General features: G+C 50.1%; 1 protein-coding gene across 1 annotated transcript; it reads right to left on the bottom strand.

Moving 5' to 3' along the window:
• Positions 1-2,006: 2,006 nt before the first annotated feature.
• Positions 2,007-27,350, bottom strand: LOC308511755 (ADP-ribosylation factor-like protein 13A; the record flags this gene model as incomplete). The annotated part of the gene is made up of 9 exons (XM_081081659.1): positions 2,007-2,088; positions 2,307-2,393; positions 3,991-4,243; positions 4,338-4,428; positions 5,305-5,495; positions 6,005-6,104; positions 6,984-7,233; positions 12,028-12,098; positions 27,322-27,350. The coding sequence occupies 9 exons, from the start codon at positions 27,348-27,350 to the stop codon at positions 2,081-2,083; spliced, it is 1,080 nt and encodes a 359-aa protein (XP_080937785.1). The 3' UTR covers positions 2,007-2,080.
• Positions 27,351-27,959: the final 609 nt, after the last annotated feature.

Below are 27,959 nucleotides of genomic sequence, written 5' to 3'. Positions count from 1 at the left end.
ATGCCTTTCAAAATTATATCTTGTCTCCGGACTCTTTATTAGTCCCTGGACTCTATTTACTCTATGCACAGCCTTCTCCAGATTCCTGAACCCTTCTTGATGCTGGGACAAGAACCCCGGCACTTTTTATCTCTCAGAAACAATTATGGGCTAGATGGTTTATACTGCCTGGTGAGACTGTATCAAGTAGGAGTTAAGACAACGAATTATGGAGTTGGACCTTAGTTTGAAAACCAGTCCTGCTGCTTCCTAGTGGGTGCCTTGGGACAAATGATTTGACCTCTCTGAACATCAGTTTCTGCATGTCTAAGATGATGAGAATAGAACTACCTCATAGGCTTGTGAAGATGAAAGGCATTAATGTAGTATGTAAAGTACTTAGCTCATCACCAGGCAAAATGGAAGTGCCCAGTCAGCCGTGTCTATGACTACTACTCATTGCTATCAACGTAATTCTTCTGACACGGGCATGGCTAAGTTTAAGCATTTTCCATGAATACAGTTTTATCTTTCCGGATGGAGTTTGAGAAATGTATAAACAGATCTTTCTGGCCAAAGCATCTCTAGAGTCAGATCTGGGTTTAGTTCTTTGCTCTGCTTCTTACAGGCTCTGGGACCTTGGGCAATTATTTCACATCTCTGTCCTTATCTGTAAAATGCAGGCAGGTATAATGCCTACCCCCAAGGGTTGTGATGAATATGTTAATGAATGTGGAGAACTTAGTGCTGTGCCTGACATTTATAAGCCACTCAATAAGTGGTGGTGTGGACGAAAAGGGGCCACATGCTGACCTGACAAGCTCAGGAGAGGCCTGCATGGCAGTTTTGCAGACTCGGAGACCTAAAGTAACCACAAAGGATGGCCTGAAACTAAACCTTAACTGAAAGCAGTTATGGTGGGCAGTTCTGTCCTAAGCTGATCCCTTCACTGATAAGGTCAACCTTTACGGTAACTGAGCCTATCTGTCTTTTTGCATCTATGATAACATGTCCTTGGGATGTCTGGGTAACTTGTGACTTCCCTTTTTATGGAGCCCCTGGGGCACAGCCAGGTGTGCTGGGCCCAGGACAGATACCACAGATTTCTTCTTAATTGTTCCTGCACCCACCTAAGTATGTGTCCATCATTTTACTTTTTATCCTATCACAGAGGTTTCCCCGCTTCGCTTAATCCCACCTCCTTAAATCTGTCACCAATGAATTTCATGTATAAATACGGATGTAACCCTGCCATTCTCCGGAGCATCATCTCAATTCGTTGAGGTTCTGCTTCCCGGCATATGTTGACAGTTTGGCTCAAATAAACTCACAGTTTTGCAGACTTGGAGACCTAATGTAACCACAAAGGATGGTCTGAAATTAAACCTTAACTAAAAGCAGTTATGGTGGGCAGTTACGTCCTAAGCTGATATCTTCACTGATTACCTCCACTACCACTACTCTTGTTGGCATAGAGGGTTGAGTGTGTTCAAGTTTGTACAGTTTTGGCATACCTAACCAAAATGTTAGGAGAGGCAGCTGTCGCTGTTCCTGAAGGGACAGCAAAAGAGTTATTGCCAGACCTCACTGACAGTGGCTGGGAATTTAAAACTGAGTTGTTTTTGGAGGCATGATGAAAAATGATTCAGCAGACTATATTCTCAGCAGAAAAATTCTATTTCTACCAGTCCCATTATAAACTAAAACTGTAGGAGGAAAATGTAATTCTAAACTGGCCCTGTACCTCTAAGACTCAATTTCAGTCGGTCAGCCAGGACACGTTGTTCATAGACTTCCTCGGCAGCATCTGGGTGCAAAGATGTAAGGTCTCTATTCTTTGTCAAGGTTGTTGTCATTCTCAAACGGATGCTGTTCTTGAGCCTCTCTATGGGTGTAAGATTCATTTGATGGATAGATGTACTGGAAGGATGGGATTTCTCAGGAATTCGATGTTAGAGTAGGTGGAGTTATATGGGACTGTAGAGGTATTAGTTAAATAGAAATAAAAAAAACTGAAGTCGTCCTAATGGTTCTGGAGATGAGTGTATTTATTGAGGGTGGGATATTGGCTTTTTCTTTTTGTGTCCCTCGGTTTTCCTCTTTAGTACTCTGTTAAAAGTCAAAGAGACAGAAAACAGCCAGTCACTGCAAGCAAAGCTAAGCTCCAGGTTTCCTGCCTTCCCAGACCACTCCAGGCTAGGATGGTATTGGCCACTTTCTAAGGGAGTGTAGACTCCACCTCACCAGGCACCCACCCTCTGGCCTGGACTCAGACTTTCTCTCACTCTAGCTTTCTCCCTTATCCCCTTCCTTTAAGGAATACTAACCACAGGTTTCAAAGATGTCTTCATAAGCATCTTCCAGCATCATCTCCTCTACATACCAGGTAGGCATTCTCTTTTTTGGTCTGGGTTCTGAGGTTATAGAAAAGAAAAATGGATTTCAATTTTGTACAGAGATTTAGGGGTAATTTCAGATATCTAGAAAAACACTTCCTCTATTCTACCACCAGATTCCTTCTACTCAGCTCTCATCTTCACCCCTCATCTCAGATCAGTGCCTCTCTCCTCTTCAGTGTCCCTGGCCAAGTTCAGGCCCCTCCGTATAGATATAACAATCCAAGACTCTGGGGTAGCCTGAGGGCCAGATCCCTTGGAGAGCAGAGATGAGATTATAATATTGATACTTGACCATCACGGTGACTGAGGTCCCAGCAAACACTGAGAATGAGGGGCAATTAAGAACAATAGGCCTTGGATGTGAGGGCGATCTGGCTGCGACATCTGTCACCCCATTGATCGCCAGGGTTGATTCGGCTGATCTGGCTGGCTAGGCGGGTGTCCCCCTCCTCCCTCACCGATCCATGTGCATCCCTCCCGAAGCTGCGCGCTCGGTCGAAGAGGACGACCTTCCCCCCCGAGGAGAGGACCGGTCTTCGGTCAAGGGTATACGAGTAGCTGCGCTCCCCTGCTAGAACCTCCAAACAAGCTCTCAAGAACAATAGGCCTTCAAGTCCTCACAGCTATTTTTCTTTAATACCTTTATTATATTGGGAAAAATCATATAGCTTGTTATAAAAAGAAAATTTCCAATAAAACAAAAAAAAACAAAGAAAGGCGCCTAGGCCTTTTACTTCTCTCCTAGTATATCACACCTAGAGAAAACCACTGCTATTGTTTCAGTGATTTTTTCTCCAGATAGTCTATGCATGTGTAAACATCATGCTTCACATGCTATCCTCTGACTCGCCTTTTTCTCTAACAAAACATCAGGTTGTGGAAAACTTTCCATGGCAGTAAATATGTCAACAATAGCCCTTTTAATGTCTGTACAGTATTCCATTGTGTAGATGTACCCTACTTTATTTAGTTGTTTTGCATTGTTAGACATTTAGCCTGTTTATAACGTTTAGCTATTGTACCTAATACTGTAATTGGACAATCTCAAGCATCCTTTGTTGGGGTACTTGTGTAATTATCTTTGGATATAGATCAATAAATGAGATGATTGGTTCACAGTGTTTCCACATTTTTAAAGTTATCAATATATATATTGAAAGAGTGAGAACAAAAGGGAGAAGACAACCAAAGTACTCTCCATAAAGATTGTGCCAATTTGTACCTCCGCCACTGGAAATTGTAACTTTTAAGATAACCTATACCCATTCAGACAAAGATCTTGTGTTAGCCAGTGCTGAGCCATCATATTGGAGTACTAAGTGGTGGTACCCAAGGACTCTCCCTGTCCTTCATCCACTTCTCCTGACCACCAACCATAGTATGAGAAAAGAGTTTCAGACTCAAAATAGGAATGTTTTATAAATTGTGAGAAGAAGGTCTCTATATAGAGTGTCCCCCCACAATGTATACACACTTAACAGCTGATAGCTCAATTGATGTTTCTTTCTTTTCAGATTTAACCCATTGGAATTAATCATTATTCAAAGTGAATATACGTTTTTTGGGACACCTGTATCTTTTCTTCTCTGACTAACCACTGATCTAGCATTACCTTCAAAAACATCGTCGTCGTCATCATCACAGTCGTCGTCATCATCACAGTCGTCGTCATCATCGCAATCATCGTAATCATCTTCATCATTGGTGTAAGTTTCTGGGAAGTGAAAGTCAGCTCTATAGTTGTAGTGAAGCTCGGTAGTGTTTTGAGCTCCAGTTACCTTAGAACATTCACCTTCCTCCATGGGTTCATCTAAGGCAAATGTCACTGATACGTTCTTTTTAGGTGTTAATCTTAAGCCTTCTTTCTGTACAGCAAGAAGATGAAGGGGGAAAAGTCAGTTGGTGCCCAACAGTTTAGAGATTGGTCCCTGTGGCAATAACATTTAAAGAGTCATTTACCTTTAGGATTGGCTTTAGAGGCCTAGTTTCCACTGAATGTTTTCCTAGGAGCTCTTCTTTTTCTTCCGTCATTTCTACATTGGTAGGAAACCTGGGGAACATAGAAAGGACAAAGCAATAGTGAAAATAGACACACTTCAAGCTCCTTAATTAAATGCACCTGTTACCCCATTCCTGCATATGTATTTGAACAATGAAGCGGACAATAGAGCAAGACATTTTAGCCTTTTATTCCTCAAAACCTTGATCACCTCCTGTTTTCTTATTTTTCTTTTCCATATTCCTCTTCTCCCCACATTTCCTTATTATTGGGTCAGAGAACTGCAAGTAGAGAATGCGGGGTGGCTCCAGGACATTCATATAGAAAATATTGCCTAGAAGTTCCTTAAGGGGCTTGTGTTCCTTTTCTTCTCCACATGGCAAATTGGGGAATAAAAATCATGTTTTGGAGAAGCTCTAATGTTGATAGTTTGGCTTTACCTTTCTGCAACTCATCCTACTAATGTGATCACTCAAGTTGTGCCGGGGGCGGGTATATACCTAACAATGCTGGAAAGTGTATGGTCACTGACCTAGCCCCATTTGAGCCAACTGATCTTGAAAGACTTGCTCAGAACCGTACAGAATCCAAGCACCTCCCAGAACTCCCTGCTTATGTTGAATATTGATTCCTGCATCTGTTCTTTTTAAAAATTGTATTTTATTATTGATTTTAGAGAGGAAGGGAGAGAGAGAGAGAGAGAGAGAGAGAGAGAGAGAGAGAGAGAGAGAGAGAGAGAAACATCAAAGATAAGAGAAAATCATGGATTGGCTGCCTTCTGCATGCCCCACACTGGAGATCGAGCCCTCAACCCGGGCACGTGCCCTGACCGGGAATCGAACTGTGACCTCCCCGTTCATGAGTAGACTCTCAACCACTGAGCCATGCCAGCTGGGCCTTATCAACCTAATAGAGGCAGCTCAGTACCTGGATGATGCACACTCATCCTTGTTGCCTGTGGTGTCCTCCTTGGAGTTGGCGATACTTGAAGTGAGTGATTGTTGGTGAGAACACAGCTCTTCCTGTTTATTCTGAATGGCAGTTACCAGCCAGCGCAGCCCTTCAAGTAGGGGCTCATGATTACTTCTTTGGAGGTTTTGGATAGCTGAACAGGGTTCCTGTGACCAAAAGAGAAGACTCCAGCTCAGGAACCTGAGACCACTAGGGATCACAGTCCCTCCCACTCTCAGCTAAGGAGCAGAGGTACACATAAGCTCTGCAGTGCCTAGAGAGGCTTTAAGACTTCCTAGGAGACCTCAGTATCCACAGCTGAGAATGTAAATAAAAGCTACAAAAGCTAAGGTCATTCAATAAAGTGGTTGTGCTGTAATGTCTTAGATATGTGACTTTGGGCAAGGAACTCAGAGTTTTTGAGCCTCATCCATAAAATGAGGATATTGAAGCTTCCAGCTTTACAGAGCAATTTTGAAGTCGAATAAGAAAACATAGGTGAGAGTAGTTAAGAGTGGGATATTGTCATCATCGAGTCAGAAATCACCACTATAGGCATCACCTGGCAGGAAGAGGCTTTGCCTGAGGTCTAGCATATGGGGCTGATTATGGAGTGGTGCAAGGTATGCATCAGCTGGGCTTGAGAGGGCAAAAGAGGGGAGGGGTTGACACTTACCAGAAGGCAAACGAACTTGTTGTCATTCATTATCCTTTCCAGATATTTAATAATATCACAAGGTAAGAGGGCATTCTTTTTGTCTTGCTTGTTGGCCAATCTAGAGCAGAGCACAGGAGAGAGGGTAGGAAGAAGAGAGGAAGAGTAAAACATAAATAGAGGCAAAGGGCAAGAAAGAAGGGAAATAGGGGGAGAACCTGTTATGGTACAGTTGCTACATATTCAAGAACTAGCTTTAAAGACATGCACAATGAGATGAACCAGACATTTTCCTAGCCAATTCTCAATGACGGAAAGAATCACACATATAACTTGAATCCAAGATCATCCCCAGATCGAATTTCTCACTTCATCTCTACACTATGCCATAAAACTTTAATTAGAATTGCTAACTGGGATATGAACAGATTTGGAGTTTTTAAACAGCCTCTGCCAAACTCTGTTCATACTTGAGTTGGGGGTGCTAATGAGGAACAAAAAATGCAAAAAGGGAGTGGGGGTGATGATTGATTGGGCCGTCCGAAGTATCACCCTGGAATCAGTGCTAGTTACATGACTCTTGGGCAGTCTGTGAAGGGAGCAGGACATTGGCATCAATTATACAAAATAGGGGTGGTTTCAGGGGTAGAGACTGAAGCAGAAAAAGAGAAAGAAATTCAGGAAGACAATCTTCAGGAAGAGTCAAGGGATGGAGGTAGGAAATCCAGATATTACTCTCCATTTCCCTTTGATGCTTGCTTTCAAAATTACATTTGCACAATTAGGTAACATTTTCACCCATGGCAGCGTGTGGTAGAAAGTAGCTCTTCAAAACAGACCCCAGAGGACTGGGTTACCCCCTCCACACACACACTGAGCTGAAGGGAAGAGGAGATCTAGCTGGATGTGACAAAGGGACCACCCAGCTCTTCCTTTGTCTACTTGTCATCTGAAGGCACAAAATGGGAAGGGAAAATTGAGCACAAAGGCAGAGGCTTACAGTAGGATGGGTTTTCCTGCCACTCTTGCATCAGACAGAAGATTTGATAAAGTGGTCTTCACTTCTTGCATGCGTCCTAAGTCGCTGGAATCCAGGACAAAAACAATCCCGTGTGCTTGTGCATAGTAGTTGGGCCAGACTTCTCGCCCCTTCATATCTCCATTCAGGTCATAGATAGCAATTTCATATTCATCTAGCAGAACTGTAGTCAGTTTCGAGTTCATACAACGGTCTATCTTGGTAGGAAGTACTGTGCATAAGGGAAGAGAGGAGAAGCAACCACAAAGCAGAGGGATATAGTTAGATGAAAGAATTTGTTAAACAAATGTTGACTAGAGCCATAGCTGGTTTGGCTCAGTGGCTAGAGCGTCGACCTGCGGACTGAAGGGTCCCAGGTTCGATTCCGGTCAAGGGCATGCGCCTTGGTTGCCAGCACGTCCCCAGTGGGGGGTGTGCAGGAGGCAGCTGATCGATGTTTCTAACTCTCTATCCCTCTCCCTTCCTCTCTGTAAAAAATCAATAAAATATATGTTAAAAAATATGTTGACTAGAGCCTGCCCTGAGGAACGCTACTGAGGCATCTTGCCATCCTGTTCACTCATGGATTCATTTTCCTAAACCAGCACTTTGCCCAGGCAACCCTCTCCTGGCTCAGCAATCTTCAGTGAGTGGCCACTGCTCCCAGGAGAGAATACAGACTCCTCTGCCTCCTAACCTGCCAGCGCTATCTCTACCCTGTCTTGTGTCCACAGTGTCCCTGGCACACACCCAGTCTTTTCTTCCCTCTGCTCCTTGGCTCACTCTCCCCCCACTACACAGGAATGTCATGCTCTTTTGTGCCCTGGGCCTTCACAAGATGCTATTTTCGCAGCTTAGAACATTTCTTACATTGCTCTTTCCTTGGTTAATACCTATTTTTAAACATCTATTTGGATCTTGTTTCCTCTAGAAATTTTTTCCTAACTCACACCCCCACCCCCAAATCTGGGTAAGGTGCCTTTCTTCGGGGCTTATCACTATAATAGTACATATGACAGTGTTATAAATTCAACGGTTTGCTAATCTGGATTATACACTGCAATAGGACAGGGACCCTTTCAATTTTATTCACTGCTACATTCACAATGCCAAGGGCAGAGGTGCTCAATAAATATTTGTTGAATGAATGTGATGAATGAATGAATAAATGAATGAGCAGGAGGCTCTTCCCTCCTACCCTTTTTTCAAGGCTCAGGAAGGCTTCTTTAGGGAAGCTTATCTGACCACCCCAACTCCACTTTCTCTCCCTCATTGAGCACATGGTCTGTTAAGCTGGTCATTCACCTCCCTCTGTGCATGCCATGGCTTCCCAACTAAAATAATGAGGGAGGGGCTTTGCATTAGTTTACACTCAGTAGGTGTTCAATACATGTTTATGGTGCCTGTTATTGTGGGTAAGTATGAAGTACTTTTCATATGTCTTCTAAGAAACCATGCCAAATTTAGATACATTTGCCCTGTCAAGGCCATGGCCAGATCATACAGTCCCATAGGGCAGTGGTCGGCAAACTGCGGCTCACGAGCCACATGTGGCTCTTTGGCCCCTTGAGTGTGGCTCTCCCACAAAATACCACGTGTGGGCGCGCACGTACAGTGCAATTGAAACTTGGTGGCCCATGAGCAGAGGTCGGTTTCCGGCCTGGGAGAGTCTATTTTGAAGGCGTGGCGTTAGAAGAAGTGGGGGGGTGTTGGTCGGGCGATGGGAGACATGGCGCAGGCGTGCCGAGGGATAGGCAGCGCAAGGGAGGCGCGCGATTCATGCAGGAGTTGAGTGAGCCAGTCAGTCAGCAGTCTCATTGTGCAGTGGTTAGTGCTAGTCGCGTCCGCAGATCCCGCGCGGGTGACAAAAGTACCTACTCGAAGCATAAAGTTACCTGTATTTGTCCAACCAGCTGCAAATCCTGCAGGTATTTTTGTCATCCATTTAAGAATTGTAATTATTTTGTGTTGGTGGCTTTATTATTATTTTAGCAAAGGCCAGCTTAGGAGTACCCTAATTAAGTTAATAACAATGTACCTACCTATATAGTTTAGGTTTAAAAAATTTGGCTCTCAAAAGAAATTTCAACCGTTGTACTGTTGATATTTGGCTCTGTTGACTAATGAGTTTGCCGACCACTGCCATAGGGCATTCCATACCTATTCTGCCCCCATAGAAGTGCAGTTCAAAAGGACAATCTTTCTACAAATTCCAGTCTGTTGAACTGAAAGTTCTGACCTAGATTTCTGCCCACATAAGCAGCAAAATGATTTTATAGATTCTCTATACTCAGACTCGGGAGTTCTAAGACCAGAATCAGCAGCTTTCTATTTCTAATCTCAGATCTACTTGTGACATTTTCATTAGGATTGCCAGAATGAATCATTTAGCTGAGAAGTTAGTAAGATGCTTTCAGATCGTTGGTAATGTATGATTATATAGACATTTACATATATATATATATATGCATATATTATCATTATTAGATTTTAATGTGATCTTATAACTTCTGTTTTCATGTTAGTCAATGCTCTTTTTAATTATAGCTTTCAGATAACATAAAATTTTCAGTCACAACTTTGATGTGATATTTGCTATGTCTCGCATTACACTACTTAAAATAATAAGCGAATAAAGATAGTTTTGTTTCCAGCATGAAGGCAAGCTTTAAGTTATTTTTCCCTGTCTAATCAAAACATTTTCCTTAGTTATTTTTTCTTTTTACTTGAAACCTTACCAATTCCTTCAATAATGCAATCTATTGTTGGCAACCCTAGAAGCTGTGAGAAGTTGTTGTTCCCTGACACTTTACATTTCTCTTATCTCCTCTGTTAATTCATAAACTCCCTGAGGACAGGTAATGAGTCTAATTCATTCCTATATCCCATAAAACACAACAGTCCGGGTACTGTTGGCTTCTGAGTTACTTGGCGATGATAAAGGCCTACCCTACACCAATTGAAGCAGAATCTCTATGCTGGGACCCAAGTATTTGCATGTTTAACAAACTGCTATATTTAACAAAATCTGTAGGTGATACTTCCGCACTTTAAAGTTTGAGACCCACTACCCTAAAGAGCAAAGACATCCATGCCTGTTGTGTCTCAGCATCATCTGGTGCTCCTTGTTAGATTTTGATTCCATGCCCCGCCCCCTAGTCCAAAGTGTCTGAGCCTACAGGTCCCACTAAGTAAGTGTAAAAGCATCCCACATTATTCTCATTTTTGGCTTTTAGTGCTCACTATGCTAAGGATCACCTATGGAGCTTTTAAAAAACTATGACACTAGGTCTCCTCCTCTGAAGGTTTGATGCCATAGATCTGGGGTGGGGCTCAAGCATCATGTTCATTTTTAAAAGCTTCCCAGGTTATTGAAATGTATAGCCAGATCTGAGAGGCACTGCCCTAAATTCCCTCATTTAGGGCACCTACTTATGCTCATCCTTGGGTTTTTCACCCCATGTGACCTTTCCAGACAAAACAGTTATAGTATATGCTGTCATTGAGAATAATGGCTTCAGATCACAGATAGTTTATAGCTTCAAAGTTACTACTTATAGTAACACAAGTTACTACTTATAGATTGGTATTTCCTTCCTAGGCTGTTATCTGCAATCATAAACATTTGCAGGAACAGGAGAGGTGAGCTGTTGCATATTGTGTACAGAGCAGCCTAATAGATTGACTGTAGTAGTCCTGTATGGACTGAGACATTCCTTAGAATGTGACAGCAGTGGAGCTTTGCTTCTTGGCCATTAGAAACTTCCCTGTGAATGAATTCACAACTCCAGGCTCTATCCTCTAGAAGTCAGAATGGAAAGCAGATACTATTCTCAAAGACAAAATAGCATATGGCTAATTATGGAAGAGTGCTTCCCAAAGCTGGCTGCCCATCAAAAACACCTGGAGAGTTCTTAAAATAGAGATTCCAGGGCTCCTCTCAGGTAGATAATGGAGAGGATGAAATGCTAGGTAGTAGGACAGCATTATAGAAGGCATAGGTATGTGAAATAGATCAGTATGATGGCAGAGGAATGGCAAGTCATTTGTTTTGGCTCTATCAGGTCACATGCAGAGAGCATGAGAAATGAAGCTGGGAGAGAAGTCAGAAAGCAAATCATAGAGGATCCTGTGTGCCTCTAGGAACTTAAATTTTATTTTGAATACAGTGGGGAGGTATTAAATGCTTTTGAACCGAAGAAAGTGCCATGATCAGATTTTTGTATTCAGTCCTTCAGGCAACTGTGTTGACTGAATGCTGGGGAGACAGCTAGAGATGGAAAGATCAGCCAGCAGCCTGTTGCTGTAGTTCAAGAAAATTGCTGCAGGATTCCAGTACACCAATGGCAGAGGAGTCAGGTTAGCCCTTTCCTGTACTTTGCTGAAGGCTTCTAAATGATATAAAATTCAGCCACATCATCATACCCCTACTTTTATTTAATAAACATCAATAGAGAGAATCTTATGCCAGCCTGTGTGCTGGGCTCTTTGACTAGCATTTAGCTGTGTCTTCACAACTAGAATAGTAGCTCCCTTCAATTCTGTGTAACTGCTTCTTGAAATGTCAAGGTATTAAACTGGAGGTCTGGTATTAAACTTGCATATCTCTGAATTGACAACATTTCACAAGTTCCAACCCTCTATATTAACTGTCACAAAGTATTTAATGTCATTAAACTTCTTAAGACCAAAATCCACTTTAATTGAGCTCTGAAATGAGACACTTTTTCAAACATGCTATCCTTCATAATTGACTGCAGTGTTTTACATAGTTTGAATCCATTCATACTGACACTATGTGAGGATGTTGAATTAGGATATCTTGTAAAGGGAGACGGTGACAGACATTACATAAACAAGCTGATAATGCCCCAGGAAAGGATTGTGTATGTGTGTTGGAGAGTGCTTATCTTCAAAAGAGGCAACCTGAGGGCTGTGAAGTAAAGCTAGGAAGGAATAATTATTTCATTGGTCACTGGGGCCCTTGAGAGACCTAAACCAATGTCTAATGCTCTTAGTTCCTTACGTCTGCGGAAGGCCTCCGTAAGTAGACTTTTGCCTGCATTCTCCAGACCGATGATGATGATGGTCACATTCCTATTAATGGAAAAGAAAAATGAGCCAAAGCCTTAAAAACAGTTAGTTCTTAAGCTAAACAAAGAAGTCTATTCTTCTTTGGTGTTTGGGGATCTTCCTACAGTAGTCCCAATATATGTATCATAAAAGGCACAGCCAAGGTGGTAGAAGGTTATATAGGAATCCCTTCCCAAGGTCTCCAAGGATGTGTTTCTTCCCGAGTCACCTGCCTTGCAGAATTAGCCATTCTCTTCAAACCTTGTCCTCAATCTTGCATGCAGACAGACTAATCACTTCCCCTAACAATATATATCATGATTTGTCCCATGTGGGACTGTGGGCAGATACATTGGAGGAAATGGTGGAGTAGGTCTGGGGAAATAATTACAATATTACCTTCGTGTTTCATTCCTATCTTCTTGAGGCCCGCAGGATGTCATTATCTTGAACATGATTCAGCTTCGTTCTGTAATATTAAGGGAAACAAGTAAATAAGAAATCAGCCCCGCCATTAACATTGAACTTGTCAGTTTATGATGACATAGGTGCTGATAAACAGAAAGCCTTGTACTGACACAAGTCCATTACTTCATTCTAGCCACCCTTATCTATAAATGTCATAGAGCGAGGGATGGGTAATCCTCAATTCTACTGGCATATTCCTGCAAAATGGGATGGTTTCTTGTTAAAGCAACCTACACAGGCACGATGGCATCAGCTGTGACCTTCCCTTCAGCCGTAGATCATCCCTGTTGGGAATATCTTCATTCAACCTTAGGTGGGGTGAAGTGAAGCTTCGGAGAAGAACCAGCTGAGATTTCAAGGACCTATTTATTGGGAAACCTGTTCTAAGTGACAACTATCTACTATTCTTGGTTCTCTTATTGCCTCTGCTTAAAAAATGTTGGTGAGCCATTGTCATAGATTTCATAAAATTCCTAGAGCTGTAAGGAACCTTAGAGATCATCTAGTCTAATAGATTGCAAACATCAGTCCAGGTGCCCCACTCTCAAAGATTCCCAGGGAGTTACATAATCTCTCCAGTAGTTTTCAAAGTGCAACAATATTCGGAAGTGAATACCTAAGTAAAAAGGATAATTTAGACAACCACCTCAAGGTCCATCCATGTTGTAGCATATATTAGTATTTTGTTCCTTTTTATGGCTGAATAATATCCCATTGTATGGATATACCACTTTTTGTTTATTCATTAGTTTATGGTCATTTGGCTCTTGTCAATAATGCTGCTATAGACATTTTTGTACAACTTTGTGGACATATGTTTTCAGTTTTCATGGGTACATATACTTAGAAGTGTCGTCACTGGGTCATATAACTCTACATTTAAACTTTTGAGCAAGTGCCAGACTGTTTTCCCAAGTGGCTGTAACATTTCACATTCCCACTAGCAGAGCAGGGAGGAAGCCAGCTGCCTGAGCATTGGCTCCACCTACTTGTGCATATTCATTTACACAGTGGCATTCTCTACCTGTACATTTAGGTGGCCATATCCACTGGGATTATAGATACCATTTGTCCTTGATACATAGTAGGCCCTGTCCTAGGCACTTTCCACAGTCATATTCTCCACTTGAGAGGCTGATACAGTGCCCCAGTGTGCCTATCTGGTAATGGCAAATTGAGATTAGAACTGTCAACATAAGAAACATGAAAATCTACAGGGAATTTTTGTGAGTTTATTTGAACCAAACCATTGACAATTTTCAGGAAACACAATCTCAAGGGATTGAGAAAATGCTCCAGAGAATGGCAGTTTTGCACCTTATTCACACACACACACACACACACACACACACACACACACACACATCAACAAAACAAAACAAAACACACAAAAAACAAGTTATAGGGATTTAACAGTCGAGTAGAAGATTCCAAGAATCAAACCAACAATTTGTCATATGAGGAAGCAAAAAACACCCAATCAGAAGAGCAAAAAGAATCAAAAAATATGAAGATAGTGTAAGGAGCCTCTGGGACAACTTCAAACATACCATCATTCCAATTATGGGCGTGCCAGAGGGGACAAGAGAAAGCAAGATATTGAAAACCTATTTGAAGAAATAATGATAGAAAACTTCCCCTACCTGGTGAAAGAAATAGACTTACAAGTTCAGGAAGCGCAGAGAGTCCCAAACAAGAAGAACCCAAAGAGGCCCACACCAAGACACATCATAATTAAAACGCCAAGGGTTAAAGACAAAGAAAGAATCTTAAAACAGCAAGAGAAAAGAAGTTAGTTACCTATAAGGGAGCACCCATATGACTGTCAGATTTCTCAACAGAAACTTTGCTGGCCAGAAGAGAGTGGCAAGAAATATTCAAAGTGATTAATAGTAAGGACCTACAACCAAGATTACTGTACCCAGCAAAGCTCTCATTTAGAATTGAGGGTCAGATAAAGAGCTTCACAGATAAGAAAAAGGTCAAGGAGTTCATCACCACCAAACCAGTATTACATGACATGTTGAAGGGTATTATTGAAGAAGAAGGAGGAGGAGGAGGAGGAGGAGGAGAAGGAGGAGGAGGAGGAGGAGGAGGAGAAGAAGAAGAAGAAGAAAGAAGGAGAATGAGGAGGAGGAGAGGAAGAAGAAACAAAAAATATGAATGATAAAATGGCAATAAATACATATCTATCCACAATTGAATCTAAAAAATCAAAATAAATGAACAAGAAATCTAATGAACCAAGTAAACTGGTGAATAAAACAGAATCAGAAGTTTGGAAGCATGGAACAGACTGATGAATCTAAGAGGGAAAGGGGGAGGGAAAATGGGAAGAGATTAACCAAAGATCTTACCTATGGACACAGACAGTAGGGTGGTGAAGGCCTGGGATGGGGCAGGAGCAGGGTGGAGGAGGACAATAGGGGGGGAAAACCGGGACATTTGTAATACTCTCAAAGAAAGATTTTAAAAAAACCCTTATCCTAAGGGAGGATTAATGGGATAACCAAGGAAGAAAATGTTTAGACTAGGGATTATTGATCCTTTCATTTCCAGTGTCTCTCCTGGGTACTCTGGGATGAAATCACCTAAATTCAATGTACAGTTTTAGATTTCTTATCTGTAGAATGTAATAATGATAATATTTTGCTTACCTTGAGGTGGTTACTTACTGATCAGATTACTGGTTTTTTATGGATGGAAGACATAAGATGTGTAGAGTAATAGAAGATATGTTGAGATTTCTAGCCTTTGTGCCAGATTAACACAGCTCAGTTGCCCACTTATGAGAATATAGCAGTGACCTAACAATGACTGTCAATGTTCTGACATATCTATGGCAACCACTGCCTGGTTCATAGCAAACAAACTCACATCTCCCTACCTTGTACGATGTACAGATGATTAATAAATGAATTTTTAGTCATCATATATATATTTTTTTTAGTTTACAAAGTATTGACACAGAATTTACAATGTGCCAGCACTCATTTAGGCACTTTATACATATTAACGCATTTAATTTGGTCATTATTACAAAATGACCAAAAAGTGGGGGCTATCATTCCTATTTTTACAAGATGAGGTTCACAGCAAACATTTTTTTTAATGAGTAGAAAGAGTACAAAAGTAACAATTAACAGTATAGTAGAGTAAATTTTAAAAAGAGAGATAGGATGAGGTTCAAGGTTACCTGGCTAGTAAGTGATAAGTCAGAATTGAAACCCAGGTGGTCTGGCTTCAGTGTTCATATATATTAGGTTAAGGGTCTTACAGGCTATGTGAGTGAGAAGACCTCTGGTATCAGAGAAACTGCCCTGCTCTTGGCCTTTCCATCTCTTCTAGCCAAACTATACCGCACTTATTTTTTTCAGTGAACTTTTTAAAAAGTAATTTGACATACAATATTATATTAGTTTCAGGTGTTCAACATTGTGATTTGACATTTATATACTTTATGATGTGATCACCACAATAAGACTAGTAACCACCTATCCCTGTAAAAAGTTATTTAGTGAACTTTTAAAAAATAAACTTTATTTTAGAATGGTTTTAGATATATAGAAAAATTACAAAGACACTACAGAGAGTTCCCATATTCCCTGAACCCAGTTTTCCCTATTATTTTGTTGTTGTTAATCCTTACTCGATAATTTTCCATTAATTTTTAGAAAGAATGGAAGGGAGAGCGGGAGAGAGGGAAGGTGGGAGAGAGGGAGGGAGGAGAGAGAGAGAGAGAGAGAGAGAGAGAGAGAGAGAGAGAGAGAGAGAGGTGAGAGAGATTCAGTGATTGGTTGCCTACTGCATGTGCCCCTCCCAGGCATGATCCCAGAAGCTGGGTTCTTTGCCCCGCCCCTAAGGGATGATGGGAGAAGCAGAGGCCTTTGCCCGGCCCCCCATCCAGTGATCGGTGAAACCGGGGCCTTGGCCTGGCCCCCCAGACAGTGATCAGAGAAGCTGGGGACTTTGACCAGCTCCCCAGGCATCATCAGAGAAGCGCGGGCCTTTGCCTGGCCCACTAGCCAGTGATCAGAGAAACGGGGGCCTTTGTTTGGCCGCCCAGGTGTGATCAATGAAGCGGGGGCCTTTGTCTGGCCCCACAGGCATCATCAGAGAAGCAGGGGCCTTTGCCTGGCTCCCCATCCAGTGATCAAAGAAGCAGGGGCCTTGGCCTGTCACCCAGGTGTGATCAGAGAAGCGGGGGCCTTTGCCTGGCGCCACAGCCCGAATCTTTGAAGCTAGGCCTTTCCCCGGCCCCCCAGGCATGACCAGTGAAGCAGGGGCCTTGGCCCGGCCCCCAAACCAGTGATCGGAGAAACAGGGGCTTTGCACGGCCCCCCAGGTGTGATCAAAGAATCTGGGGATTTTGACCGCGCCCCAGTCATCATCAGAGAAGAGGGGGCCTTTGCCTGGCCCACTAGCCAGTGATCAGAGAAACGGGGGCCTTTGCCCGGCCCCCCAGCCAGTCATCAAAGAAACGGGGGCCTTTGTCCGCCCGCCCAGGTGTGATCAAAGAAGTGGGGGCCTTTGCCTGGCCCACTGTCCAGTGATCAGAGAAACGGGGGCATTTGTCCGGACCCCAGGTGTGATCAGAGAAGCGGGGGCTTTTGCCTGGCCCCCTATAGAGTGATCAGAGAAGCAGAGGCATTTGGCCAGACCCCCAGGCATGATAAGAGATGTGGGGGCCTTTACCCGGCTCCCCAGGAGTGCTCAGAGAAACGGGGGCTTTGGCCTGTCCCCCCCAGGCGTGATCGGAGTAGCGGGGGCCTTGGCCTGGCCCCCCAACCAGTGATCAGAGAAACGGGGGCCTTTGTCCACCCGCCCAGGTGTGATCAAAGAAGTGGGGGCCTTTGCCCGGCCCCACAGGCATGATCAGAGAAGCGGGGCCATTGCCTGCCCCACTCTCCAGTGATCACAGAAACAGGGGCATTTGTCCGGACCCCAGATGTGATCAGAGAAGCGGGGGCCTTTGCCAGGCCCCCTAGCCAGTGATCAGAGAAGCTGAGGCCTTTGGCCGGCCCCCCAGGCGTGATCAGAGAAGTGGGGGCATTTGCCCACCCCCCAGGAGTGCTCAGAGAAATGGGGGCCTTGGCCTGTCCCCCAAGGAGTGATCAGAGAAGCAGGGGCTATGGCCCAGGCCCCAGCCAGTGATCAGAGAAGCGGGGTCCTTTTCCCGGCCCCCCAGTCAAGATCGGAGAAGCGGGGCCTTTTGCCCGGACACCCAGACATTGCGCGCAGAAGCGGGGGGCTTTGCCTGGACCCGCAGGCATGATCCGAGAATCTGGGGCCTTTGTTCGGACCCCCAGGCATGGTCGGAGAACCGGGGCCTTTGCCTTGGCCCCCAGCCAGTGATCGGAGAAACGGGGACCTTTATCTGGGCGCCAAGGCATGGTCTGAGAAGCTGGGGCCTTTTCTCAGCCCCCCAGGTGTGATCAAAGAAGCGGGGGCCTTTGCCCCGCCTCTCAGCGATAATCGGAGAAGTGGGGGCTTTGCCCGGACCCCCAGCCAGTAATCAGGGAAACAGGGAACTTTGTCCGACTCCCCAGGTATGATCAAAGAAGCAGGGCCTTTGCCAGGCCCCTCGGCGTGATGGGAGAAGCGAAGGCCTTGGCCCCACCCATACAGTGTTCACAGAAGTGGGGGCCTTTCCCCGGACACCCATCCAGTGATCAGAGAAGCGGGGTCCTTGGGCCTTCCCCCCAGTCAAGATCGTAGAAGTGGGGGTTTTGCCCGGACCCCCAGGCATGATCCGAGAAGCTGGGGCCTTGTCTCGACCCCCCAGGCATGATCGGTTTACTGGGGCCTTTGCCCGCCCCTCAGGGATCATGGAGAAGCCGGGCAGTTGCCTGACCCCCCGTCCAGTGATCAAGAAACGGGGGCCTTTTTCCAGCCCCACAGGTGTGATCAACGAATCCTGGGCCTTTGCCCAGCCCCCCAGGCTTGATCGGAGAAGCAGGAGCCTTTGCCCCGCCCCTCAGGCGTGATAAGAGAAGCAGGGGCCTTTGACTAGCCCCCCAAGAAAGATTAGAGAAGCGGGGGCCTTGGCCTGGCCCCCCATCCAGTGATCAGAGAAGCGGGGGCATTTGTCCGACCTCCTAGCCAGTGATCAAAGAAGCTGGGCCTTTGCCCGGACCCCCAGGCATGATGGGAGAAGCGGGGGCCTTTACTCGGCCCCCAGGTGTGATCAGAGAAGCGGGGGCCATGGCCCGGCCACCCAGCCAGTGATCAGGGAAGCGGGGTCCTTTGCCCGGCCCCCCAGGCAAGATCGGAGAATCCGGGGCATTTGCCCGGACCCCAGCCAGTGAGCGGTGTAGCAGGGGCCTATGCCCGGATCCCCAGGCATGATCCGAGAAGCGGTGGCCTTTGCCTGCACTCGCAGGAATGATCCGACAAACTGGGGCCTTTGTTCGGCCCCCCAGGCATGATCCGAGAACCATGGACTTTGCCTTGGCCCCCAGCCACTGATAAGAGAAGCAGGGGCCTTTGTCCGGCCCCACAGGTGTGATCAAATAAACTGGGGCCTTTCCCTGGTCCCCCAGGTATGATAGGCGAAGCTGGGCCCTTTGCCCGGCCCCCCAGGCATGATCGGAGAAGCTTAGATCTTGGCCCGGCCCCCCAGCCAGTGATCAGGGAAGCGGGGTCCTTTACCCGGCCCCCCAGTCAAGATCGGAGAAGCGGGAGCCTTTGCCCGGATCCCCAGGCATGATCTGAGAAGCTGGATCATTTGCTCGGCCCCAGGGCAGGACCAGAGAACCAGGGCCTTTGACTGCCCCTCAGGGGTGATGGAGGAGCCATCGCCATTGCCTGGCCCCCAGGTTTGATCAGAGAACGGAGGCCTTTGCACCACCACTCAGCAATGATCAGAGACGCGGGGTCTTTGCCCAGCCCCCCAGCCAGTGATCAGAGAAGTGGGGTCCTTTGGCTGTCCACCCAGTCAAGACCTGAGAAGCGGGGTCTTTGCCCTGCCCCCCAGCCAGTGATCAGAGAAGCGGGGTCCTTTGGCTGTCCACCCAGTCAAGACCGGAGAAGAGGGGGCCTTTGCCCGGATTCCCAGGCATGATCTGAGAAGCTGTGACCTTTGCTCAGCCCCCAGGCATGATCTGAGAACTGGGGCCTTTGTCCGCCCCTCAGGGATGATGGAGAAGCAGAGGCCATTGCCTGTCCCCCCAGCCAGTGATAAGAGAAGGGGGAGGCCTTTACCTGGCCCCTCAGGCATGATCAGAGATCCAGGGGCCTTTGCCCTGCCCCTAGGCGTTATGGGAGATGCGGGGGCCTTTGCCCGGTCCCCCAGGTGTGATCAAAGGAGCTGGGGCCTTTGACCGGTGCCCCAGGCATGATCAGAGAAGCTGGGGCCTTGGCCTGGCCCCCCCAGTCAGTGATCTGAGAAGCAGGGTCCTTGGCCTGGGCCCCCAGACAGTGATCTGAGAAGCAGGAGCCTGTGCCCGGCCCTCTAGCCAGTGATCAGAGAAACTGGGGCCTATGTCCGGCACCCCAGGTGTGATAAAAGAAGCTGGGGCCTTTGCGCGGCACACTAACCAGTGATCAGAGAGACGGGGGCCTTTGCCCGGTCCACCAGCTAGTGATCAGAGAAGCAGGGGCCTTTGCCCGGCCCCGCAGGCATGATCCGAGAAACTGGGGCCTTTTCCGGCCCCCCATCCAGTGATAGGAGAAGCGGGGCCTTTGCCCGGCCTCGCATCCAGTGATCTGAGAAACGGGGGCCTTTGTCCACCCCCTCAGGTGTGATGGGAGAAGCTAGGGCCTTGGCCCGGCCACCCAGCCAGTGATCCGAGAAGCGGGGGCCTTTGCCCGGAGCCGCAGGCATGATCTGAGAATCTGGGGCCTTTGGTCTGCCCCTCAGGCATGATCGGAGAACCAGGGACTTTGCCTTGGCCCCCAGACAGTGAAGAGAGAAGCGGGGCCTTTATCTGCCCCCCCCCAGGCATGATTGTTGAAGCAGGGGCCTTTGCCAGGACCTCAGGTGTGATCGGTGAAGTGGGGGCCTTCCCCAACCCCCAGCCCCTGATCAGAGAAGCGGGGGACTGGCCGGGCCCCCGAGGCGTGATCGAAGAAATGGGGGACTTCGCCCGGACCCGGAGGCATGATCTGAGAAACTGGGGTCTTTGGCTTGGCCCCCAGCCAGTGATCAGAGAAACGGGGTCCTTTGTTAGGGCGCCAAGGCATGATTAGAGAAGCTGGGACCATTTCTCGGCCCCCCAGATGTGATCAAAGAAAAAGGGGCCTTTGCCCCGCGACTTATCGATGATTGGAAAAGCGGGGGCCTTTGCCCGGCCCCCCATCCAGTGATCAGAGAAACGGGGACCTTTTTCAGGCCCCCCAGGTATGATCAAAGAAGCGGGGCCTTTACCCGGCCCCCCAGGTGTGTTGGGAGAAGCAGGGACCTTGGCCCACCCCATCCAGTGATCAGAGAACTGGGGGCCTTTCCCCGGTCCCCCAGGCGTGATGGGAGAAGCGGAGGCCTTGCCCTGGCCTCCAAGGCAGTGACCAGAGAAGCGGGGGCCATTGCCCGGAACCGTGGGCATGATCCGAGCAACTGGGGCCTTTGCTCGGCACCCCAGGCATGATCAGAGAATCGGGGGCCTTTGCCCGAAACCCAGGTGTGATCGGAGAAGCTGGGGGCCTTTGCCATGCCCCGCAGCAAGTGATCAGAGAAACGGGGGCTTTTGTCCCACCCCCAGGTGTGATCAAAGAAGTGCGGGCCTTTTCCCGTCCCCCCAGGCATGATCAAAGAAGAGGGGGCTTTGCCGGACCTGAAAGCATGATCCGAGAAACTGGGGCCTTTGTTCGGCCCCCCAGGCATGAACAGAGAACCGGGGGCCTTTGCCCTGCCCCTCAGCGTGATGGGAGATGCGGGGGCCTTTGCCTGGCCCCCCCCGCCAGGTGTGAGCAAAGAAGCTGGGGCCTTTGACCGCCGCCCCAGGCATGATCGCAGAAGTCGGGGCTATTTCCTGGCCCCCCAGCCAGTGATAAGAGAAAGGGGGTCCTTTGCCTGGCCCCATAGCTGGATCGGAGAAGCGGGGCCTTTGCACCACCCCGCAGGTATGATCGGAGAAGTGGGGGCCTTTGCCCGGCACCCCATTCAGTGATCGGAGGAGCGCGGGGCCTTTGCCCGGCCCCGAGGCAGTGATCCGAGAAATGGGGGCCTTTGTCCGGCCCCCCAGGCGTGATGGTAGAAGCGGGGGCCTTGGCCTGGCACCCGAGGCAGTGATCTGAGAAACGGGGCCCTTGGCCTGGCCCCCCAGCCAGTGATCCGAGAAGAGGGAGCATTTGCCCGGCCCCCCATCCAGTGATAGGAGAAGCGGGAGACCTTTGCCCAGACCCGCATCCAGTGATCCCAGAAACGGGGGCCTTTGCTCGGCCTCTCAGGCAGGATTGGAGAACCAGGGACTTTGCCTTGGCCCCCAGCCAGTGATAAGAGGAGCGGGGCCTTTATCCGGCCCCCCAGGCGTGATGGGAGAAGCAAAGGCCTTTGCCCGGACCTCAGGCATGATCATTGAAGCGGGTCCTTCCCCGGTCCCCCAGCCAGTGATCAGAGAAGCGGGGGCCTGGCCGGGCCCCCCAGGCGTGATCAGAGATATGGGGGCCTTTGCCCGGACCCAGAGTCATGATCTGAGAAACTGGGGCCTTTGCCTTGGCCCGCAGCCAATGTTCAGAGAAATGGGGTCCTTTGTCAGGGCATCCAGGCAAGAACAGAGAAGCTGGGGACATTTCTCGGCCCCCCAGGTGTGATCAAAGAAGAAGAGGCCTTTGCCCCGCCACTCAGCGATGATTGGAGAAGCGGGGGCCTTTGCCCGGCCCCCCAGCTAGTAATCGGAGAAGCTGGGGCCTTTGACCTGCCCCCCATCCCGTGATCAGAGAACTGGGGGCCTTTCTCCGGCCCCCTAGGCGTGATGGGAGGAGCGGGGATCTTGGTCCGGCCACCCAGCTAGTGATCAGAGAAGCAGGGACATTAGCCCCTCCCCTCAGGCGTGAAGGGAGAAGCGGGGACCTTGGCCCACCCCATCCAGTGATCAGAGAAATGCGGGCCTTTCCCCAGACGCCAGGCATGATGGGAGAAGCAGGGGCCTTGGCCTGGCCACTAAGGCAGTGACTGGAGAAGGGGGGCCTTTGCCCATAACCGCGGGCATGATCCCAGCAACTGGGGCCTTTACTCGGCACCCCAGGCATGATCGGAGAAGCAGGGGCCTTTGCCAGGCCCCGAGGCAGTGATCGAAGAAACGGGGGCCTTTGTCCGGCCCCCCAGGCGTGATTGTTAAAGCGGGGGCCTTTGCCAGGACCTCAGGCTTAATCGGTGAAGCAGGGGCCTTCCCCAGCCCCCCAGCCTGTGATCAGAGAAGCGGGGGACTGGCCGGCCCCCCAGGCGTGATCAGAGAAATGGGGGCCTTTGCCCGGACCCGGAGTCATGATCTGAGAAACTGGGGCCTTTGGCTTGGCCCCAAGCCAGTAATCAGAGAAATGGGGTCCTTTGTCAGTGCGCCCAGGCATGATCAGAGAAGCTGGGACCATTTCTCGGCCGCCCAGGTGTGATCAAAGAAAAAGGGGCCTTTGCCCCGCGACTCAGCGATGATTAGAGAAGCAGGGGCCTTTGCCCGGTCCCCCAGCTAGTGATCGGAGAAGCAGGGGCCTTTGCCCGGCCCCCCAGGTGTGTTGGGAGAAGCAGGGACCTTGGCCCACCACATCCAGTGATCAGAGAACTGGGGGCCTTTCCCCGGTCCCCCAGGTGTGATGGGAGAAGCGGGGGCCTTGGCCCGGCCACCTGGCCAGTGATCAGAGAAGTGGGGACATTTGCATTTCCCCTCAGGCATGATGGGAGAAGTGGGGGCCTTGGCCTGGCCTCCAAGGCAGTGACCGGAGAAGCGGGGGCCTTTGCCCGGAACGGCGGGCATGATCCGAGCAACTGGGGCCTTTGCTCATCACCCCAGGCATGATCGCAGAATCGGGGGCCTTTGCCCGAACCCCAGGTGTGATCGGAGAAGCTGGGGGCCTTTGCCCTGCCCCGCAGCAAGTGATCATAGAAACAGGGGCTTTGGTCCGACCCCCAGGTGTGATCAAAGAAGTGCGGGCCTTTTCCTGTCCTCCCCAGGCTGATCCGAGAACCTGGGGGCTTTGCTCGGTCCTGCAGGCATATTGAGAGAACTGGGGCCCTTGCCTGCACCTCAGGGATGATGGAGAAGTGTGGGCCGTGGCCCGGACCCCCATCCAGTAATCAGAGATGCGGGGGCCTTGGCCAGACTCCCAAGCCAGTGAGCAGAGAAGCGGGGGCCTTTGCCCAGACCCGCAGGCATGATCCGAGAAACTGGGGCCTTTGTTAGGCCCCCCAGGCATGATCAGAGAACCGGGGCCTTTGCCCCTCCCCTCAGAATGAAGGGAGAAGCGGGGGACCTTTGCACGGCCCCGCATCCAGTGATCCGAGAAACGGGGGCCTTTGCTCGGCCTCTCAGGCAGAATTGGAGAACCAGTGACTTTGCCTTGGCCCCCAGGCAGTGATAAGATAAGCAGGGGGCCTTTATCCGGCCCCCAGGCATGATCCGAGAAACTGGGGCCTTTTCCTGCCCCCCATCTAGTGATAAGAGAAGCAGGGGTTTTTGCCCGGCAACACATCCAGTGTTCTGAGAAACGGGGGCATTTGTCCGCCCCCCCAGGTGTGATGGGAGAAGCTGGGACCTTGGCCTGGCCCCCCAGCCAGTGATCGGAGAAGCGGGGGCCTTTGCCTAGCCCCACAGGTATGATCAAAGAAGCAGGGCCTTTACCTGGCCCCCCAGGTGTGTTGGGAGAAGCAGGGACCTTGGCCCACCCCATCCAGTGATTAGAGAACTGGGGGCCTTTCCCCGGTCCCCCAGGCGTGATGGGAGAAGCGAGGGCCTTGGCCCGGCCACCTGGCCAGTGATCAGAGAAGCGGGGACATTTGCCCCTCCCCTCAGGCGTGATGGGAGAAGTGGGGCCTTGGCCTGGCCTCCAAGGCAGTGACCGGAGAAGCGGGGGCCTTTGCCCGGAACGGCGGGCATGATCCGAGCAACTGGGGCCTTTGCTCGGCACCCCAGGCATGATCGCAGAAGCGGGGGCCTTTGCCTGAAACTCAGGAGTGATCAGAGAAGCTGGGGGCCTTTCCCCTGCCCTGTAGCAAGTGATCAGAGAAACGGGGGCTTTTGTCCGACCCCCAGGTGTGATCAAAGAAGTGTGGGCCTTTTCCCGTCCCCCACAGGCATGATCGGAGAAGTGGTGGCCTATGCCGGACCTGCAAGCATGATCCGAGAAACTGGGGCCTTTGCTCGGTCCCTCAAGCATATTGAGAGAACTGGGGCCTTTGCATGCACCTCAGGGTTGATGGAGAAGTGTGGGCCGTGGCCTGGCCCCCCATCCAGTAATCAGAGAAGCGGGGGCCTTGGCCAGACTCCCAAGCCAGTGAGGGGAGAAGCAGGGGCCTTTGCCCTGACCTGCAGGCATGATCTGAGAAATTGGGGCCTTTGTTCGGCCCCCCAGGCATGATCAGAGAACCGGGGGGCTTTGCCCATCCCCTCGGCATGAAGGGAGAAGCAGGGGACCTTTGCCCATCCCCGCATCCAGTGATCCGAGAAACGGGGGCCTTTGCTCAGCCTCTCAGGCAGGATTGGGGAACCAGGGACTTTGCCTTGGCCCACAGGCAGTGATAAGAGAAGCGGGGGCCTTTATCCGGCTCCCCAGGCATGATGGGAGAAGCGGAGGCCTTTGCCTGGACCTCAGGCGTGATCATTGAAGCGGGTCCTTCCCTGGCCCCCCAGGCGTGATCAGAGAAATGGGGGCCTTTGCCTTGGCCCCCAGCCAATGATCAGAGAAACGGGGTCCTTTGTCAGGGCGCCCAGGCATGAACAGAGAAGCTGCGGCCATTTCTCGGCCTCCCAGGTGTGATCAAAGAAGAAGGGGCCTTTGCCCTGCCACTCAGGGATTATTTGAGAAGCGGGTGCCTTTGCTCAGCCCTGCAGCAAGTGATCAGAGAAACGGGGGCTTTTGTCCGACCCTCAGGTGTGATCAAAGAAGTGTGGGCCTTTTCCCATCCCCAGGCATGATCGGAGAAGGGGGGGCCTATGCCGAACGTACAAGCATGATCCGAGAAGCTGGGGCCTTTGCTCGGTCCCCCAGGCATATTGAGAGAACTGGGGCCTTTGCCTGCACCTCAGGGATGATGGAGAAGTGTGGACCGTGGCCCGGCCCCCCATCCAGTAATCAGAGATGCGGGGGCCTTGGCCAGACTCCCAAGCCAGTGAGCGGAGAAGCAGGGGCCTTTGCCCAGACCCGCAGGCATGATCTGAGAAACTGGGGCCTTTGTTCAGCCCCCAGGCATGATCAGAGAACCGGGGGGCCTTTGCCCCGCCCCTTGGCATAAAGGGAGATGCGGGGGCCTTTGTCCGACCCCCAGGTGTGATCAAAGAACCTGGGGCCTTTGACCGGCGCCCCAGGCATGATTGAAGAAGCTGGGGCCTAGGGCCTGCACCCCAGGCATGATCGCAGAAGTCAGGGCTATTTCCTGGCCCCCCAGCCAGTGATAAGAGAATGGGGGTGCCTTTGCCTGGCCCCATAGCTGGATCGGAGAAGCGGGGCCTTTGCCCCACACCCCAGGTATGATCGGAGAAGTGGGGGCCTTCGCCAGGGCCCCCATCCAGTGATCGGAGAAGCGCGGGGCCTTTGCCCGGACCCGAGGCAGTGATCCGAGAAACGGGGACGTTTGTCCGGCCCCACAGGCGTGTGGTAGAAGCAGGGGCCTTGGCCTGGCCCGCCAGGCAGTGATCTGAGAAGCGGGGCCTTGGCTGGCCCCCCAGCCAGTGATCTGAGAAGCGGGGGCCTTTGCCCAGCCCCCATCCAGTGATAGGAAAACGGGGGCCTTTGCTCGGCCTCTCAGGCAGGATTGGAGAACCAGGGACTTTGCCTTGACCCCCAGGCAGTGATAAGAGAAGCGGGGGCCTTTATCCAGCTCCCCAGGCATGATGGGAGAAGCAGAGGCCTTTGCCTTGATCTCAGGCGTGATCATTGAAGCAGGTCCTTCCCCGGCCCCCCAGCCAGTGATCAGAGAAATGGGGGCCTGGCCGGGCCCCCCAGGCGTCATCAGAGAAATGGGGGCCTTTGCCCGGACCCGCAGGCATGATGGGAGAACCAGGGCCTTTGCCTTGGCCCCCAGCCAATGATCAGAGAAACAGGGTCCTTTGTCAGGGCCCCAGGCATGAACAGAGAAGCTGGAGCCATTTCTCGGCCTCCCAGTTGTGATCAAAGAAGAAGGGGCCTTTGCCCAGCCACTCAGCGATGATTGGAGAAGCGGGGGCCTTTGCCTGGACCACCAGCTAGTGATCAGAGAAGCTGGGGCCTTTGTCCGGCCCCCAGGCATGATCCGAGAAACTGGGGCCTTTTCTGTCCCCTCATATAGTGATAGGAGAAGCAGGGTTTTTTTGCCCGGCCATGCATCCAGTGATCCGAGAATCGGGGGCCTTTGTCTGCCCCCCAGGTGTGATGGGAGAAGCTGGGACCTTGGCCTGGCCCTCCAGCCAGTGATCTGAGAAGCAGGGGCCTTGACCTGGCCCCCCAGCCAGTGATCGGAGAAACGGGGGCCTTTGCCCAGACCCGCAGGCATGATCCGAGAAACTGGGGCCTTTTTTCGGCCCCTCAGGCATGATCTGAGAACCAGGGACTTTGCCTTGGTCCCCAGCCAGTGATAAGAGAAGCGGGGGCCTATGTCCGGCCCCCCAGGCGTGATGGGGGAAGTGGAGACCTTTGACAGGACCTCAGGCGTTACCGTTGAAGCGGGTCCTTCTTTGGCCCCATTGCCAGTGATCAGAAAAACGGGGGCCTGGCCTGGCCCCCCAGGCGCGATCAGAGAAATGGGGGCCTTTGCCCGGACCCGCAGGCATGATCCGAGAAACTGGGGCCTTTGGCTTGGCCCCCAGCCAGTGATCGGAGAAACGGGGTCTTTTGTCAGGGCGCCCAGGCATGATCAGAGAAGCTGGGACCATTTCTCGGCCCCCCAGGTGTGTTCAAAGAACAAGGGGCCTTTGCCTCGCGACTAAGCGATGATTGGAGAAGCGGGGGCCTTTGCCCAGCCCCCCAGCTAGTGATCGGAGAACCACGGGCCTTTGCCCGGCCCCCCATCCAGTGGTCAGAGAAACGGGGACCTTTTTCAGGGCCCCCAGGTATGATCAAAGAAGCGGGGCCTTTACCGGCCCCCAGGTGTGTTGGGAGAAGCAGCGACCTTGGCCCACCACATCCAGTGATCAGAGAACTGGGGGCCTTTCCCCGGTCCCCCAGGCGTGATGGGAGAAGCGGGGGCCTTGGCCCGGCCACCTGGCCAGTAATCAGAGAAGCGGGGACATTTGCCCCTCCCCACAGGCGTGATGGGAGAAGTGGGAGCCTTGGCCTGGCCTCCAAGGCAGTGAT

This window comes from Myotis nattereri, assembly GCF_964212035.1.
Source record: "Myotis nattereri genome assembly, chromosome: X".
In the NCBI taxonomy this organism is placed as follows: domain Eukaryota; kingdom Metazoa; phylum Chordata; class Mammalia; order Chiroptera; family Vespertilionidae; genus Myotis; species Myotis nattereri.
This window is presented reverse-complemented; position numbering and strand designations above follow the sequence as displayed.